Source organism: Streptopelia decaocto, assembly GCF_964273445.1.
Source record: "Streptopelia decaocto genome assembly, chromosome: 3".
Taxonomy (NCBI): Eukaryota; Metazoa; Chordata; class Aves; order Columbiformes; family Columbidae; genus Streptopelia; species Streptopelia decaocto.
Window position 1 is genome coordinate 20,989,895 of NC_138656.1, and position 16,650 is coordinate 21,006,544.

Below are 16,650 nucleotides of genomic sequence, written 5' to 3' on the forward strand. Positions count from 1 at the left end.
TATTTTAAACTATACACAAAGATTTGTAATGATGACATTTGAAAGCACCTATCTAGAAAATTTGAAATTAAATACTAAAATCAGTGTTCACCTTTTTTAAAACAACTCTTTAAAGCACTTTAAATAGCTGTACTTTACATGTTCCACAGCTCGTTTTGCTATAGATCAACGGCCCAATACTTTTCCTATTTTTAAAATTTAATGCATCATTAAAAAATTTAAACATTAAAACAGAAAACTAAACCAAACTAGTTTACTAGATAATGTTATTTCATGCTTGCAATTTTTTGTTTCATTTTACCGTAACTGTTTTATTTAAACAGCTTAAAAAAAAAAAATCAGAGTAAGATCTACTGCTGCAAACTAAAAAAACACCCCAAAACAACAAAAAAACCAAACAACAACCAACCAACCAAACCCCACCAAACCTAGTTTATTAAATTCCATTAAAGGCAGTGTTTCATTTTGCAGTCAGGTACAGAGGTTAACTAACACCAAGGATGAACAAAGAACATATTTCAAAAAAACAGTAATTGTGGCAGTGTTAAATACTATTGTTTTTAATAAAACATACTAAACTGAGTGTAATTATCATCCCACATACAGATACAAATGGTTACCATCACTGCTAAAATATTATTTAGACCAAAAAATTATGTTGAAAAGGATTGACAAGTCTTAACAATTTCAACTTTTGAGTGATTAATAGGAGAAATGAGAAAGGATCACGTTAAAGTGCTAAGGCAAATCCATCTGAAGATGTCCACAGCAGAACTGCCTAATTAGTTGTGAGCAGAGCTACTTTACTCTGTGTTGGAACACAACCCTTGGTAATAAACGCGATTCCATAAAAAGAGGCAAAGGCAGATCTACACATTTAGTTATAAATTTCACCCTATACCTGGAAAATGCAGTGGAAGATAAGTTGAAAACATACAGTCAGACTTTATGTATTTCACGCCATGCTTCATAATGTAATATATTAATTTCAGAAACATGCTTCTTCTATGCCTCAGTTCTTGTACCCAAATTAATAGGCAAGAAAAGCTGAAGAATACCTGTTGTCCTTCCCATTCTGTATTGCAGAATAGCGATCCGAAGAACGTTCACAAACATAAGTGTTCCTCCTTGTCATTCCACTACCAGAAAATACATTATTCTAGAAGAAAATTGAGACTAAAATTAAATGAAGTATTTTCTTTTATTGTATATTACAATCTACAAAAATGTAAGCACTGGAAGCAAATAAAAACAGAATTTCAGCCATTTATGTATATTCTTAATATCTTCAAATGTACTAGGCAATCTGTTGACACAAATAATTTATATCATCAGCTTTTTTTTTTCCAATAGCTCTTTCACCATGTCATTAGTTTACCATTGAGAGTACACTAAAAGAAAACAGAGAAATTTCATTTTCCTGACACTTGCTTTACCAAGTATTATTATCCAATTCTCACATACTGTGTTAACTGAATTATTTGTCTCTGGGATCAAAGGAACAAACTGGAATCCCAGAGAACGCATCTATTTGGCTGGTTGAAAGGATTCTCTATGAAAATTAGTTTGCCAACCAGGCCTCCAGCTTTACAGTTTGTTGCCGCCTGTCAAATGAGTTTCCAAGAGAAAAATGAAAAGATTATCGATCTGTGTCAGCAACCCAGAAATTATGATACCAGTAACATGGCAAACGGGTCTTGCAGCAACAAATACTGATGAGACTTTGTCTGCCCACACTTCATAAGATCCCTACAAATATCCTTCTCCCCCTGCCACGCACAGATTAGCGGCTGAAGCCTTAACTTTCAGTACACATGGTACAAGTCTCAGTTTTCAATACAGTTCATACTGAATTGGAGATAGTTTGCAAAGTACTGACATCACATACTCGTGCACGCTGGCAAAAGACTTCAAATAAACTTGGGTACTGTGGGACATCATGAACTCTGCAAGATTTGCTGTGTGTTTAGGTCTCCCTCATCTAGAACTTTTTGGCATGATGATCACCCTGCAGAGACTACTGAAAAAACTGTTTTCAAAGCCAATTTGTAAGGAAGATTAACAACTGCAGTAACTGTTTATGAAACTCTGCTAAGTTAGACTACTATGACTGAAGCTGATAAATATGTTTTAAAGAAATCCTGCCTTCCCTAACATCCTGTTACCCTCAAAGTTACACAAAAGTATTTAAAAATTGTCCACATTAGCTTTGTTCATTTTTAATTATTTTTAAAAAACAAGTCCTTTTTTTCCTGGGCAAGCTGCTCAACCTTAACTACTGTTGCAATATCAGACGCCACTATTCCTTAATCATGCCCATCACAAAGCCTTTCACAAAATCCCCAAAACAGTAACAGAGCTAAAAATGTACAAATACTGAAGTTGCCATTAGCAAGTACACCAATTTCTCAAAGATAGTCCATCTAATTATCACAAAGCAGAGAAATGCTTTTGACGTATCAGCTTGTACCACACGTAACTGTAATCAGCTTTGGGGCAATATAGTTTTGGGAAAGCTCAGACACGAAATCTAATCTTAGAAGACTCAAAGTCCCTGAATGCAATCCACATAGTCATAATTCCAAAGACTTTGTGGGGGGAAAAAACTCTATTTAAAATTTGGAAAAAAAAAAAAAAGTTCAAAGCATCTGCAGATGTATTGTAGACAAGGCTTGTGGAACATTAAGAGTTAAATGAACTTCAGCATTTATTTTGTTTAAAGAGAATTCTAGCAGAAATGCGTATCATCTTCCCAGAATAACCAAGATGGGAGCCAGCACATAGAATCCCAAAGGACAATCAGAATTCCTGCTGCCTGTCGACTGTACTAAAAGATGGCCAGAATTCCTGTATTTAATATAGTGTCTCTTAAATAGAAAAAAGTATCTTAAATGATGATTAATGCGTATTTATTTTTCTCCCCGCCTCCTCCCCACCATGAACTATTGCTCCTAAGTAGCTGTTTAAACACTATGCGGTATTTTTTCATTGTGTACCCTAAACATTGATATTACTGCACATGAACTTCTACAAGGCAAAGTAAGATGCTTTCACATTAGGAGAGACAGACTGTCCTATTTGGAACAAAGACGTCTGAGGCAGTAATATGACAGCGATTTACAAAACTATGAATGATATCATAATACAAGAACTAGCAATTTAATAATTTCTTAATTCAAGAATCAGGTTGTAACTCGTAACATCAACAGGCACACACATCAGGGAACAAGTGGGTTTTTCCTCCTCACCTCACCCCATTTCTGAAGTCCAAAATGAAGTGGTTTCAGAAAGCTAAACAGATAAATTTACAGAGAAAAAGTTCATGAGGGACATTATGTAGGATTATTCAGATTAAATCTCTGATTCAGGAAGTCCCTTGACTTCCTTGTAGACACACAAGCATTAAAAGCCAGAAAAAGAACACTCCGTATTGGCTCTGCTTTTATGGTTTTTTCCCTAAATATCCACTATTTGTCTTGACAGATATTCAGTTTGCCCAAGTGCAGACATTCTCATGGAATGGGGAAGTGAAAGGTTTATTTTAAAAGACACCACTGTAGCTTATTTCTGTCTGCCAGTAAAAGTCACCAGAAATAGACTTAGTGGCTTATTCAGTAACCGTTATGTCTATAGTAACGTTATGCTGCAGATTTTGTTTAAATAGGGAAAAATAAATATAATACGCCCAAAGCACAACACACTCACACTGGGAACTGTGGTTGATTTCTTTCTTTCTGGACCCACAAGTGGACTTGCAGCCATCTCTCCTTTGGACCCCACTGTAGTGCTGCCAAGTTTGCGGGAGACGTCCTTGTCCCAGTCTTCTTTCTGCTCACTTTCCACGCTGTTTGCCTGAGCCCTTTTTGTGTACGACACCGCGGGAGGAATTGAGGGACCAACTGCCAAATAAAAGCAGTATTAATAAATACCTAAAAATAATCACTGCGTTTTTCTTGGCCAAAATAGTCTAAATATAATTCCCTGAGTCTAAAAAAAGCATTTGAAAAACTATGACTGCAAACTCAGCACCAACCTATTAAATTGAGCTTTGACAGCCTACACTCTTTTTACCCACTCGCTCCTCAAGACCAATTTGCAGTTCAGAATTAGTTCCCATTTCACATCAATATGTAAAACCTAGAAGAGTATTTGAATTCTCATTTTAAATCTATGCAATTTGTGCAATATTATGAAGAAAGAAATTAAAGAATACTGTCCACATTTTTTTTTAGTACTTTTTGCCACATGTCGTTTCTTCTAAACACTGTGAAAGATCCTTTTCCCCTGGAAACTCAAGAACTTTGTTTAAAAGCATGTTTATACTTGGAAAAGTTGCAATTCTTTTCCTCTTATCATTCTTTAAAATGCTTTGGGGCAAATCCTCCATCACTATAATTTTACATTCCTTTGAAATAAAATCCCATCTGCTGACAATCTTCACAATATTGGTTACTCTTTTGGAAAAAAACACCACCACGCTAACACAGATGGAAAATAACAAAAAGGCAGGGGGAAATCAGAAATAAAACTGTAAACTAGGTAGAGAAAAAGGCCAAACATTCTAGAAATATTTCTAGTAATTTGACAGTTCTCTTTGAAAAAAAAAATAGTTTTAAATACGCACTCTCTTCTGATGTAGCCACTTTCACCTGAAAATGTTTCCTGAATACTTGGTAAAATCGTTGCCACTTGGAAACAATTTGTCCCCAACTCCAAATGTACTGATAAGCACAATGGTTTGCTGCCTTTGAGTTTATCCAGACCAATATTTTGCTATTACTTCCTAAACAGGAAACATCCTCAAGCTCATTATTTAGTGAATCAACCAAGTAACAAGTCCAAAAACCTAAATCTGTAGATTACATAGACCCGGATTTACCATAGAAGCGCTCATACAAATAAAAGCATCACAGTGGAGCATGACAAGATACACAACAAATGCACAGAGTGGTGGACCTGCCAGGTTCACAAAGCACTGCACATTCAGACTTTAATTGTGTATGTTACTTTACTTGTTGGAATGTCATCCCCACCATGATCACTGAACCGCCGCTGTTTCTGGTTAGTCGATATACTCCGCTGGACCTTCAGGTGAGCAGGAGACTGCACCGAACTGTTGTTGAGGTCACTGCTGGGACGAGACCTTTGACCCAAATTGCTGCTGGACAAGGAATCGCCTCCTTCAAACTACAGGAAAAACATTTTTTCAAAGCGTAAACAAAATTCAACATTACTGGTACTTTTATGGCTTCATAAAGCAAAGCATTGCAGTCAAAGGCATTTTTTAAAATTTAAAATTGTATCCAGAGTTTCATTTTCTTCAAGATGAGTTTTATCGCTTCATCTGTGTTTAATGTGCTTTAAAAAACACACAGCTAAAGCTAAGAAGTTAATGAATGCTCAAAATAAAATTAGAAGAATCTTTCCAGCATTAAAAACTGTGCTATTTTAAAACCTAAACCAAAGAACGGCTCCCCCTGCTTTTTTTTTTTTTTTAAAGCTTAAAGAGCATTTATAGCTTCAGAACAATTTCAAAATGCATTGGACTGAGTCAAAAGGGCTAAAAAGGCAAGTACTAGGGATTCAAGGATTCTTTCTGGACTTCAACACATCTTTATAGGGTATGTAACTCAGTCACGGGTTTGTTGTTTTAAGTAAGAGCAGTAAAAAAGACAAATCCCCTCTTTCAAGCAGTTTAAGTCAAAATAATTTTTGACAGATTTCCTCCATGCTCTGCCATCACAAGGGAATTCTCGTTCAGAGATATTGTGGGAAAACGCACTCAAGGATGCACATATCAGATCTACACTATCTTGGAAATGAAAGAAGGCAACGAAGCAGCAGGAAAAAAATACTTCTAAAAGAAAAGCCGTGGTCTGAGCTTCATTTCTTGAAAATCTCTGTGATCACAAAAGATCTACAGATTCCTCTAGTTCCAAAAGAGTCAAAAGGTTTTCTATGACAAATTTATTTATGACAACGCAATTATTTATTAAATGATAAAATATACTGTAATATAGTATTTGAGTTCGAAAGGGTGAGTACAGCTCTGAGACACAAAGGATGTCACATCTTAGCAGCTAGAAGAATAATTGCTCTAGTCAAATCAACTATTTCTGGTTTTAACTGTAGACACACATGACAGGAAGAAGACTCAGCATTTAGAAGTCATGCCACTTCAGATTAACAGCCAGCCTTTTAAAAAAGCAATTTAACATATTTACAAGCAAACATGAAGACACCATATTCAATCTATTTCTTCATATGGGAACTAACAAAATATCCAAGAAGATATGAAAAAGGGAAAGACACTAATAAGTTATCAGTCACAGGTATTTTTTTTTTTTAAAGATGTTACAGAACAGTTCATAAAAACATCAACTGCCAGAATACTCAACCCAGTTAGGTATAAAGGCCAAAATAGAAGACATAAATTAGACAGCACTTACTTCAGGTGGTTTTCTACCCAGAAGCAAATAAGTAGCCATGACTTCATCATACTTTTGGTTTACTAAAGATTCATGGATTTCTTCTCTTGAAAATCCCATTGTAACCATAATGTCTAAAAGTAAAAAGAAGCAGATACATTAGCAGAATAAGTGCTTGGGTTTACTGACAACTTAAGAACAAGGAAAACAGAAAAAACCCTTATACTTTAACAGGTAACTAGGTTCAACTCAACCACCATCATCTTCTATGCAAAATCAAGAAGGCTGCAACTCTCCTCTTTCGTGGTCATTTTCTTCTTGAAAACTCTCAATTATGTTATTCAACATACTTCAACATTATTCAACATTAAGTGTCATTCAATAAACAAATAAAATAGTGGCAAATAGAAACTATTAATAGCTACAGGGCCAAAACAATATATTTTTCTGACAACGGTTGATAAAAATTGTTGCCCTCATAACAAAATCTGTTTTCTTCTGCCTGTTAAATTCTGTAATCTTACTTGTCTTTTGCTGTGCTTGTAGATTCATGTCAGATCAGTGAAGTCACAACAGCAGTTATAAGCAGCATTATAATGAAATTTCTCAAATAAAAAGAAAACAGTTGTATGATGAGATTGCATCTCAAATTTTAGTTTGACTTAAAGATAAAATTGCCAATGTACATCAGCTACAACATCCTTGTACAAGTCTTACCTATTCTCTTGGTGTCATTAAAATCTGGTTCAGGCTCAGTATATGGCTTTAGTTCTTCTTCCTCATGGCCGACATTCATCCACCGATCCTTCATAATTTGCTAAGAAAATAAGTGAACTTTAGGTCTATATGCTGTTTACCATACCAAATTAAATCCATGCTAGCTAGACTGTGGAAAAAAACCCAAACTTTAAAACTCATAATAATCTGAATGCTGCTCTTTCCCTCACACCTTTTCCCCCTCACATCTTACTAGTTTCTTATTTTATCTTTTGCATCCTTTTATTCAATCTCCACCTAATATTTACCCTTTACAATACAATCCCCCTACCAAAAATATCAGAAAAATCTACTGAGAGAAAAAAACCCCTGCAGTTCCAACACACAAAAATCTTTAATTTTGTACCCTTCACTTCCATCGTCTTTTAATCTTGCTTTGCCAAGTGCCCAACACACATGCTCGAATTTTGGTTGAGATGCCTAGACGTTACTACAATACCAACTCTATCACAATAAATAACTCCTTCAAATAATAACAAAGGAAGCATCTAGAAGTTAAGGAATATTTCAGGAGCGTGCCGATGCTTCCTACAGTCATTGCTCTCTGGATCATGATGCCAGCTGGCCATTTTTTCCTATGAATCCTCTCACTGCACTTGACCTAAATATGTTCACAGTTTGGCTGGAGGAAGAAATGCCTCTTAACTCTCTCTATGCCATGCAGATATTTCCTTAAAAAAATTCTCATGCATTCTTTGGAAAATTTCCTCTGCTTTGGCCTGGATCTTTGATATGTCTGCAAGACATTCCAAGCTGGAATCCACAGCTACCACCACAATTTCTTCTTCAGGATATATTCCATATTTTTAAATCAGCTAAAAACACTTTACCTCCTACAGCAACAGGCACACATGCCTCTTTAGGGACAGATGCTAATACTGCTCACTAGATTGACAGAAGAGTGAAACAAGTGCCAGCAAGTCAAGTTGCCCACAGGCTCCAAATATGCCTCACAAACACCGAATTTAGTTATCTCTCACAAAGAGGGAAAGAGTCAGTTTTCCACTGATATAACCAAATTCTTGGTACGTAACACTGCTGCCAAATGACAGACCCAAATAGCTGTATCCTCACAAGAACAATACAGAACTTTGTATTTGGGCCAGTTAACATTTTGCTGACAATAAGACTTGAAGATTTGTTCAAAGCTCTGGCACAGAATTGATTTTTTTGGCTTTTCAGAGGGATAAAGGGGAAGGAATTGTGAACACATATTGCTATATCACATTTCTGGCACATAGAGCATGATTCCATTTGACAATAGATTTTGGTTATGTATTTGGAGCCTTGCAGTAACATGATAAGACTCCCCAAAGAGTAAGCAGTATCTGCCATTACAATTTTTAAAAGACACTGTTAATTAAATCTAAAGTTTAAGCGCAATGAGGTGTTTGGATGCCAGGAATCACACTGCTCGAATCCTACCTCCCCTTTCTTGATCCTTCTTGAATTCAGAGACAAACCAAACAATTCCCACTTACAGTTTTTCATGTCTCTTCATTAGGTGGATCTATTGTTCAATACAGTCTAGTCTAGGTTTCCATCTGTTAAATATCTAAACTTTTGCTAGCCTTTGTCTTAAATACATGATCTCGTAGGCATGCTGAGTTATTGCACAACTCTTAAAACAGGCTCCTACTATCAAGCGTTTTGAAGGGACACATATGATCTAGTTCCAGGATCTGTTTAATTTCAGCTGATTAAAGAGCAGCAGCCTTGGTCAGGGAATTTAAAGATCTGACCCAAATGTATTTCTTAAAGATCAACCCAAACCGAATTTCAACCAACTACATGTTATTGAAGAGGCTTTCCTCAATTTTCAGAAAAACCATCAAGTAAAAAAAGCTGGCCTGGCTCAAGATATGTCCATCTCAAAATTATTTGCTTTATTACTCTTTGCAAGCATAAATCTGCTCTGTGGGAATTTCACGTAGTGTTGATTGGAAAGAACTGAAGACTAGGCAGGGAGGAGGAATTTGTTGAAATACTGATAGTTAAGAGAGATAGATATATTTTCTGACGATGCATTTTTTCCATCTCTTCCTGTGAAGATTTACTGTGTTACAACAATGTTCTCTTGCTTCTAAAATGTTTTCTCTCTGCTGCAACCATAAGAAAGTCCAGACGAACCATTTTAAGAAAAATTTACCTGGTCCTTACCAGAAGAAAACTGCTAAGCCTAACCCATATGGTGCTGAGCCTGCGTCAGGCTCAGCTTTGGTGTTAATGTCACCAACAAACATCCTAATGGACAGTCTGGGAAAAACAGGCACGGGAACGGAGCGGATGCGTGGCTGGGACTGAGCAAGTAATTAAAAGACTAAGCACAAACAAAAATCCTCCCCACCTAAGATGACATTGTCTTTCCACTTTTAGGAACTTCTAATAAGTATACACTTTCATTCTAAATAAGTATTTTTATAAGTGCTCAGACAGAAGAAATAATAATTGCTTTCCAAATTATGTACCACTGCTTTCTAATTCAACAAACACATGATCTCAGGAACATTAATGTTTAAAAAGTTTGTGATGTGTCTCTCCCTCAGATTAGCATACTGATCAACGTCCATGATCAGCAGTATTCTGGTACTGGCTCAAGATCCTCTGTCACACATATCATTTATTGGCTCTCTTCCATACAATGTGACAACTACACCATTGCAACGAGGCTGCCACCCAACACCTCTCTCCAGGGACAAGAAGGAATTTTAAAAGAACACTACAATATACAGAGTGGAAGCAAAATTAGATTTGAAGAGAAATTGCTGTGAATCCAGAGGAAAGCTCAATAAAAGGAAAATCTATTTTCCTAAGACTTAAACACGACACAGGAAAAAAGTGATCTTTCACTACCTTTGAGTGACCACACTCTTATCTTTGTGTCATCTAGACAGTAATAAATACAACATAATTAACGAATATCAGTAAAGCAGAAGCCATCACTCACTATTCTCTACAGCACATATTTTTTTCATGTTGAAACTAGTTATAACAAGTCACAAACCAGCATCAGCTTGAAATAAATTGCATGCAGGCAGAGCTCAGTAACTGCAGGCTTCCTTGCACAGGTAGCATTCATGCCAGGAAATGTAAGTCAGGCCACTACAAATAAAAAGCTGCTTAAATGGGATTCATTGTCTGGAACACCATCCACTGCTGCACAAGTAGGCACAGAAAGATGAAACAAAAGTCACCAGTGATTAACTCATACAAAGACTATTTTAAAGCCATTCTATTTACCTTCTGCTCTACTTTCATGTCTATGGTAAGCAGATGTTATTTTTAGAAGGCTCTTCGTTAAAGAACTCACAAAATAGAACAGAACAGCATTTAGAGTGAACTCTACACAAAGTATACGTTAAATATCAGCTCCAGAGTTACCCCATAAGTATCTGCCAATACAGCAATCTTGAATAAAACAGCCCCTTAAAAACACTGAACCTTTAGACACCTTGCAAATGATGCACACATATTCTCCACATCCTGTGAAGAGAAAACCTAACTTACTAACAACAAAAAAACCATAACTCAGTAAAAAAATCCTCAAAAGAGGTTTTAGCTGAGGGACACAGCAGGTATTATTAGGCATGTTAATTTTTCAGCTGTTCTGAAACAAAGCTACCAGATGGGGGAAAGAACAGGCTGAACAGAAATAACTAGCAATTATTAGCTTATCATTCAAAGAGTTCTTAGTCTTCATCTGTATTACAGCACTAAAACAAAAAACCCATCTAGTATTCTGTCACAGTTGTATCTATCCTTTTTAAGAAGTCATGCTGGAAATTGTTAGTCAAAAATGCTGACAGTACTGCCTGCCTCTGTTTTTTTTTCTGAAAAACTCTAAGCAGAAGATATTTACAATCTTGTCCTGCTTTCCACATGGTTTGAACTAGCTCCATTATCTGACCGAAACAAGTGGGAACAGTTTGCACTTTGAATTGCTCTTAAATGATAGTCTGTAGTCAGCTGCAATTAAGGTTAGACTTTCATTCATTAACACTTTCTATTTTCAAGCTGCACTGTTTAAAAACCAAACAAAACACTAAGACTTTTGGGTGCTTAAAACAGCAAGTACCTACAATGAAAAATAAAGAAGTCTTAAGCAATTATTATATTATTTCTTAATTTGAAATCCCCTTTTTCCCCCCCAAGATGAAACTACTTACTTCTAAGCTGCCTCGTTTTATTGGATTCAGTACTAGCAGCTTCTTAAGTAGATTTTCACAGTCTGTGGACATATAGAATGGAATGCGGTACTTCCCCCTCAGTACTCGCTCCCTCAGTTCCTTTAAAGTAAAGTTTTAAAAGGTGAGCCTACTAATGACATAGAAGATTTAAATGAAATAAAAGCCAGGCTTTCATACTTCAGCTGTACCTTTAGATTCTGACCATCGAATGGCAACGATCCACTCACTAGTGTGTACAAAATCACCCCAAGGCTCCACACATCCACTTCGGGACCATCGTACTTCTTCCCTTGGAAAAGTTCAGGAGCGGCATAAGGCGGGCTTCCACAAAACGTGTCCAGTTTATTACCAACCGTAAATTCATTACTAAAACCAAAGTCTGCAATTTTAATGTTCATGTCTGCATCAAGTAGAAGGTTTTCTGCCTAAGAAAAAAACAGAAGAGGAAAAGGACAATTTAGGTATCAGAATAAGGTCAACATATTACAGTGTATCATTTATCAATAAATGCAAGAATGTTTCTTTTCCTAAAATGGTTCACCATCTGTATCTTTCTTGCAGAACAAAAGAAACTAATCCCCCTTAAAACACTACAAAGATTGAAAATCGACTATGTTTACTCAGGAAAATACAGCTGTTAAAAGCAGCTACACAGACTTTAAAGTCAGCTAGTGACTCAGCTATGAAGATTTTCTGCTTTGGAACAAATAACCTAGTTCAGGTTTAGACTGAAGTATCTAGACATCTCAGAACAGCAGCTTCAGCTTTTGACAGGTTCATGCCAGCTTCTGATGCCAAAGAGCATAAATCTAATCCCAGATAATCCCAGACATCATCTACCATTTTGGTGGGGTAAATGTTAGAAGGGATTTAAGACTTTAAAAGAAGATCTCTCCTGCTTGCAAGATGAAACACTTCAAGCTACGTGTTGTATCTCAGCATCTTGTACCAAAACAAAACAAAAAAAATCTCCCTGTAATTATTAGTGTTTGCTTCAGCAATAACAGCATCAAGGTGTTTAACACTCAAGTATAACATTCTGTATGAAAAAATGCATGTATTGTACATCTAAGAATATTAATGTCTGTGCAGCAATCATCATGTGAATACAACGCATCACACATACATAGATGAAAGTATTCAGTAAACAATATCTCATACTGAGTATCAAAGGTAGGTCAGAAGATTAAGAGTGGGGTTAGAGGAATACTAATACATTACTGGAAAAAAATAAAGTGCATTTCTCAAAATGCAAGGATGCTGTGCAAGGAGAGCAGCAGAACTGGGCAATGTTTACCCATCTCACTGGGTCTTGGCTCCTGATCTGTAGATCAGCAACACAGGAGCAGTGCTGAGCAGCGCAGGAATCCTTTTTCAGCAGGGGGACAGACACCAGCCAGAGCAGAGGATTCGCCTAATTGCCAAACATGAGTTTTATAGCAAATACAGGCATCTCTCATCGGATACTGCGCTCAGAAAATAGTATCTTAGTTCAGGATCAGAGAAACAGCAATCGACTTGTTAGTTGCTTTGATTTAAAAGGGTAAACATGATTTTGTTTGGTTTTATTTGTTTGTAGGTTTTGTTTTGAATAATTTAGCTTTTTTTCAGGAGTAAAATAGGCCCCGTTTTTATAAACTAACTGTCTTGGAAAATACTTTATTTTCCCAACTCATAACCTCTAATTGCAGCTTGTTCCAGCTGATGTGCCTGCAGACAGAGATATTTTCTGTATTTGACAGCCTTCTACATTAGTGCACAAAGACTTCATTTTTCTTGTGGTGAAAACATTACTGTTAGTGCAGCTGCTCTGCGATTACAATAGTCCTCCCAGTCCAACAGTACACTGCTACCCAAGTACCCCATGCTTCTAGGTTTCTTACTTCAAACAAAACCACCAAAAAAACCTTTTTAACGTGCCAAATAGAAAGACTATGCTCTTGTTGGCTACATGTTCGGAGCAAAAAACATTAACATTCACTGAAAAGCTAAGTTTTGTGCATAACAGGATGAGCAAAGTTGGTTATAGCTCTTTCTATGCAAGCTGTTTATAATCATAGAAAATTAAAGGGAGACAGTTTAAGTACCCATGGACCTTGCACTCCTTCCTCTTCTGCCAGAACAGTCTGGACAAACTGGCACATTTTTTTACATGTCTTCCTCGGTTAGTCTGAAGTATTTGATGAAATTTACCATTACTGCTATTAGAGTCCAAAAGGCTTATCAAAAATCCCCAAAGTGGTGCTCTGCCTTGCAGCGCTAACAACGTCAACTGGTCAGCATACTCATACCAGGACAAAAGTCAAGAGAAGCAGATGTGAACGCAGACACAACTTTCAAGTTGCTTCTTCCTTCTCTGCAGCTCCATGCAAAGAGTTTTAAATGAGACAGATGACACAAAATATTTGGAAAGAAGAGATTAAGTGGAAACACCTCCTCAAAGCCATAGGTTTAGTCCTTTTTTTATTTGGGGAATGCATTTTTCATCAGCTAGGCTGACTGGCTCTCAATCACACCTAAGACTGAATTTTTCAAATGAGTCTAGCATAACTCCATCCAAGAGATGACAAGCAAGCAAAGAAAATACTTTGGACTCTGCCTGCCTGTGTTGCAAATAGGAAGGAGACCAGCAGCAGAATACTTGTGACAGATGGTAAAAGGGATCCTGTGCAAACGCTGCAAAGTGGTTTTGGATAGTCTAGCAAGCAATGCTGTGAGCTGTGTATGTGCTGTGGAACGGAGACATGAATGAGGGGTGGAGGTTGTAACAGGCTCCAGGAGAAAGCATGAGATGTAGGATGCTAAATCACTGCAGAGGTTAACGCAATAAGACTCAATAACATCGCTGGGCTGAGCCAGGAAGTGCCAGATACATGAGGAGCCGGCTGGTTCCCTGCTCCCAGCCAAGCACAGCGCAGAGGCAACCAGGGAAAGCAGCCTGTCCGGCCAAGCCACTGGGTCCCTGGGTACAGCCTTCTGAAAAGCTCAACAACAGTAGCCACAGTAAGCTCCAGGGAGCTTGGCAAAACATTCACAGTCTCCAAAACACCATGTAAGATAGGGAAATTTTTTTTTTATTATATTTTTTTTTTAAATCAAGATTTCAATGAGATCCAGCCTTTTCCTTCCTTGCATTCTGACTTCCGAGCGCTGGCCAGGCACCTCCATCAGCAGATGACAATGGTCCTGGGGCAGGGAGGACTCAGCAGAGAAGGATGTGTTTGCTATCTAGCACCATATGCACACACAGGAGCTGGCAGATTGAGAGGTATTAGGGAACAGATTTGTAAGACACAGGATAAGCATATGCTACAGTGTATTATAATAAAGTTAAGACAAAAGATACTGGTGGAAAGAAAACCCCTTGGGAATAACTGAATCTCAGCTTTTCACAAGTTTTTAGACACATCAGTAAAAAAGAACCTACACTAGTGTGTTTTCTTTGTAAATGTACAAAGACATCAAAGCCAGAGCACAAGCCAACTTTTAAGTGGGTGAAGATCTTGCGTCCAAGTCCCATGATATCTAAACTTGGCACAAAGAAGACTTCAGACTGAAGCCTTAGGTTGCACCTGCAAACTCTGAACTCTTTAACATGGTCTGATATGTTTATGCAGACAGATGACTACAAAGCATCAAAAAAAGGAAGTTCAACTAATTTCTCTTCACCTTAGACTCTTCTGCCTCAATTAAATAGTAGAGTATAAATGAGAAGTTCATGTGGATTAAAAACATATTTCTTATGAATCACTAAGACAAGACCATTTTATATATCTTGCAATACGTTTTACCTGAAAATATTTTCATTAAGTAGTGCTGACTGGTATCACTGAGCTTCTATAGCTTCAGTGTATAGATATCTGCATGCCAGGAGGTACAATTCTTTGGAGCGCGCGTGTCTTTTTTTTAAAGGCAAAACCGGAACGAAACTAACATGTTCTATTCTTGTCTCTCCCCTGTTCCAACAGGCAAGCTACATTATTTTTGTGCTTCAGAAAACTGAGAGTAAAATACAAGTGATAGTTACAGTTCCCTCATTCACATGTTTGAGGCATTCAGAAACAGTGGCAAGGACAAGTATATAGAAAGAAATTAAGTCTATATTATCAACCAGCAAAATGAAAAATAAGTAACAGCCTACCTTAAGATCCCGATGAACTATGCATTTCTGATGACAGTACTGCACAGCAGATACAATCTGAAACACCATAATCAGTGAAATATTTTATTTCAGTCTAAGTTTTCGTATGACTTATCAATTTTGGCTCATGATATGATTCAGTAGAACATAAGAAATTAATAAATAGAGCTTTCATTTTAGAAACTATTCATGTAAATGTCATTAAAGCTCACATACTAAAACATCCCTAAAAGCAGCTCATATTCTTATTAAAAAAATACATACTCCTTAAGGTAATAAGAGAAACATCTATTTTAAATGCAGATCATCCAATAGCAATAACTATAAAAGGACATTATTCCACCTCATAACCCCATAGTGGGATGTACCATCTCAGATTTTATATTCTGAAATATCTGCAGCATATCTCTGCAATTCATTCCTAACAGAATAGCTTACTCAACGTTTTCGTATACAACTTTCATATATGTGTAACAAAAAACAAGTCTGAAACAGCAAGTTAAAAGTAGTTGCTTTACATGTTAATTATATACCTTAATTCTGAAAAATATCAGATCTTTTTTATTTATCCAATTAAAGCTTTTCACAAAATAATCACTAAAAACAGGGCAAGAAAAAGATTAATATGAGAAAGTTTGTAACAAGAACATAAAAACCTCTTACAGAATATCCTTCACATGAAACGGCGTGACATGACACAGCAATACATGTCATCATAACATCTCTAGATACAAGAGCTGTTAAATTCTAAAATATTCAGAAAAGGACTAAAACCTCAAGTGAGTCACAATAAAAAAAGTGTGGCTCTTAGGAACATCCACTAAAAAAGAATGTAACTATTTTTAGATAATACGTAAGAAGCAGATATTTTTCTCTTCAGGGAATTTTTTTCCACTCCAGCTTTAATAAACATTATCACAACAATGAATATTTCTTTAAAGTAAAAAAAGTATGCTCACACTCTTGTCTATCTGAAAACACCATAAACAGAAAAAAGAAAAAGTAAATGTTAATTTCATACCTGCCTGAATTTTGCACGAGCTTCTTTCTCTTTCATCCTTCCATGTGCAACTAGGTAGTCAAACACTTCTCCTGACCATGACAAGCACAAAACATC

At 36.6% G+C, this 16,650-nt stretch overlaps 1 protein-coding gene across 7 annotated transcripts in view; it reads right to left on the reverse strand.

The window, feature by feature from the left end:
• The window catches only part of MARK1 (microtubule affinity regulating kinase 1), a 59,455-nt gene that overhangs the window by 9,404 nt on the left and 33,401 nt on the right, over positions 1–16,650 (reverse strand). For 4 of the 7 annotated variants that reach the window (XM_082049055.1, XM_082049051.1, XM_082049052.1 and 1 more), the window contains 9 exons: positions 16,555–16,625; positions 15,534–15,590; positions 11,581–11,817; positions 11,372–11,491; positions 7,146–7,245; positions 6,450–6,562; positions 5,013–5,187; positions 3,706–3,899; positions 1,059–1,159 (listed from right to left, as the gene is read on the reverse strand). In XM_082049055.1, the coding sequence (XP_081905181.1) occupies positions 1,059–1,159; positions 3,706–3,899; positions 5,013–5,187; positions 6,450–6,562; positions 7,146–7,245; positions 11,372–11,491; positions 11,581–11,817; positions 15,534–15,590; positions 16,555–16,625 (1,168 nt within the window). The remainder of the gene's footprint in view (positions 1–1,058; positions 1,160–3,705; positions 3,900–5,012; positions 5,188–6,449; positions 6,563–7,145; positions 7,246–11,371; positions 11,492–11,580; positions 11,818–15,533; positions 15,591–16,554; positions 16,626–16,650) is intronic. The other 3 variants (XM_082049056.1, XM_082049053.1, XM_082049054.1) reach the window with 1 other exon arrangement.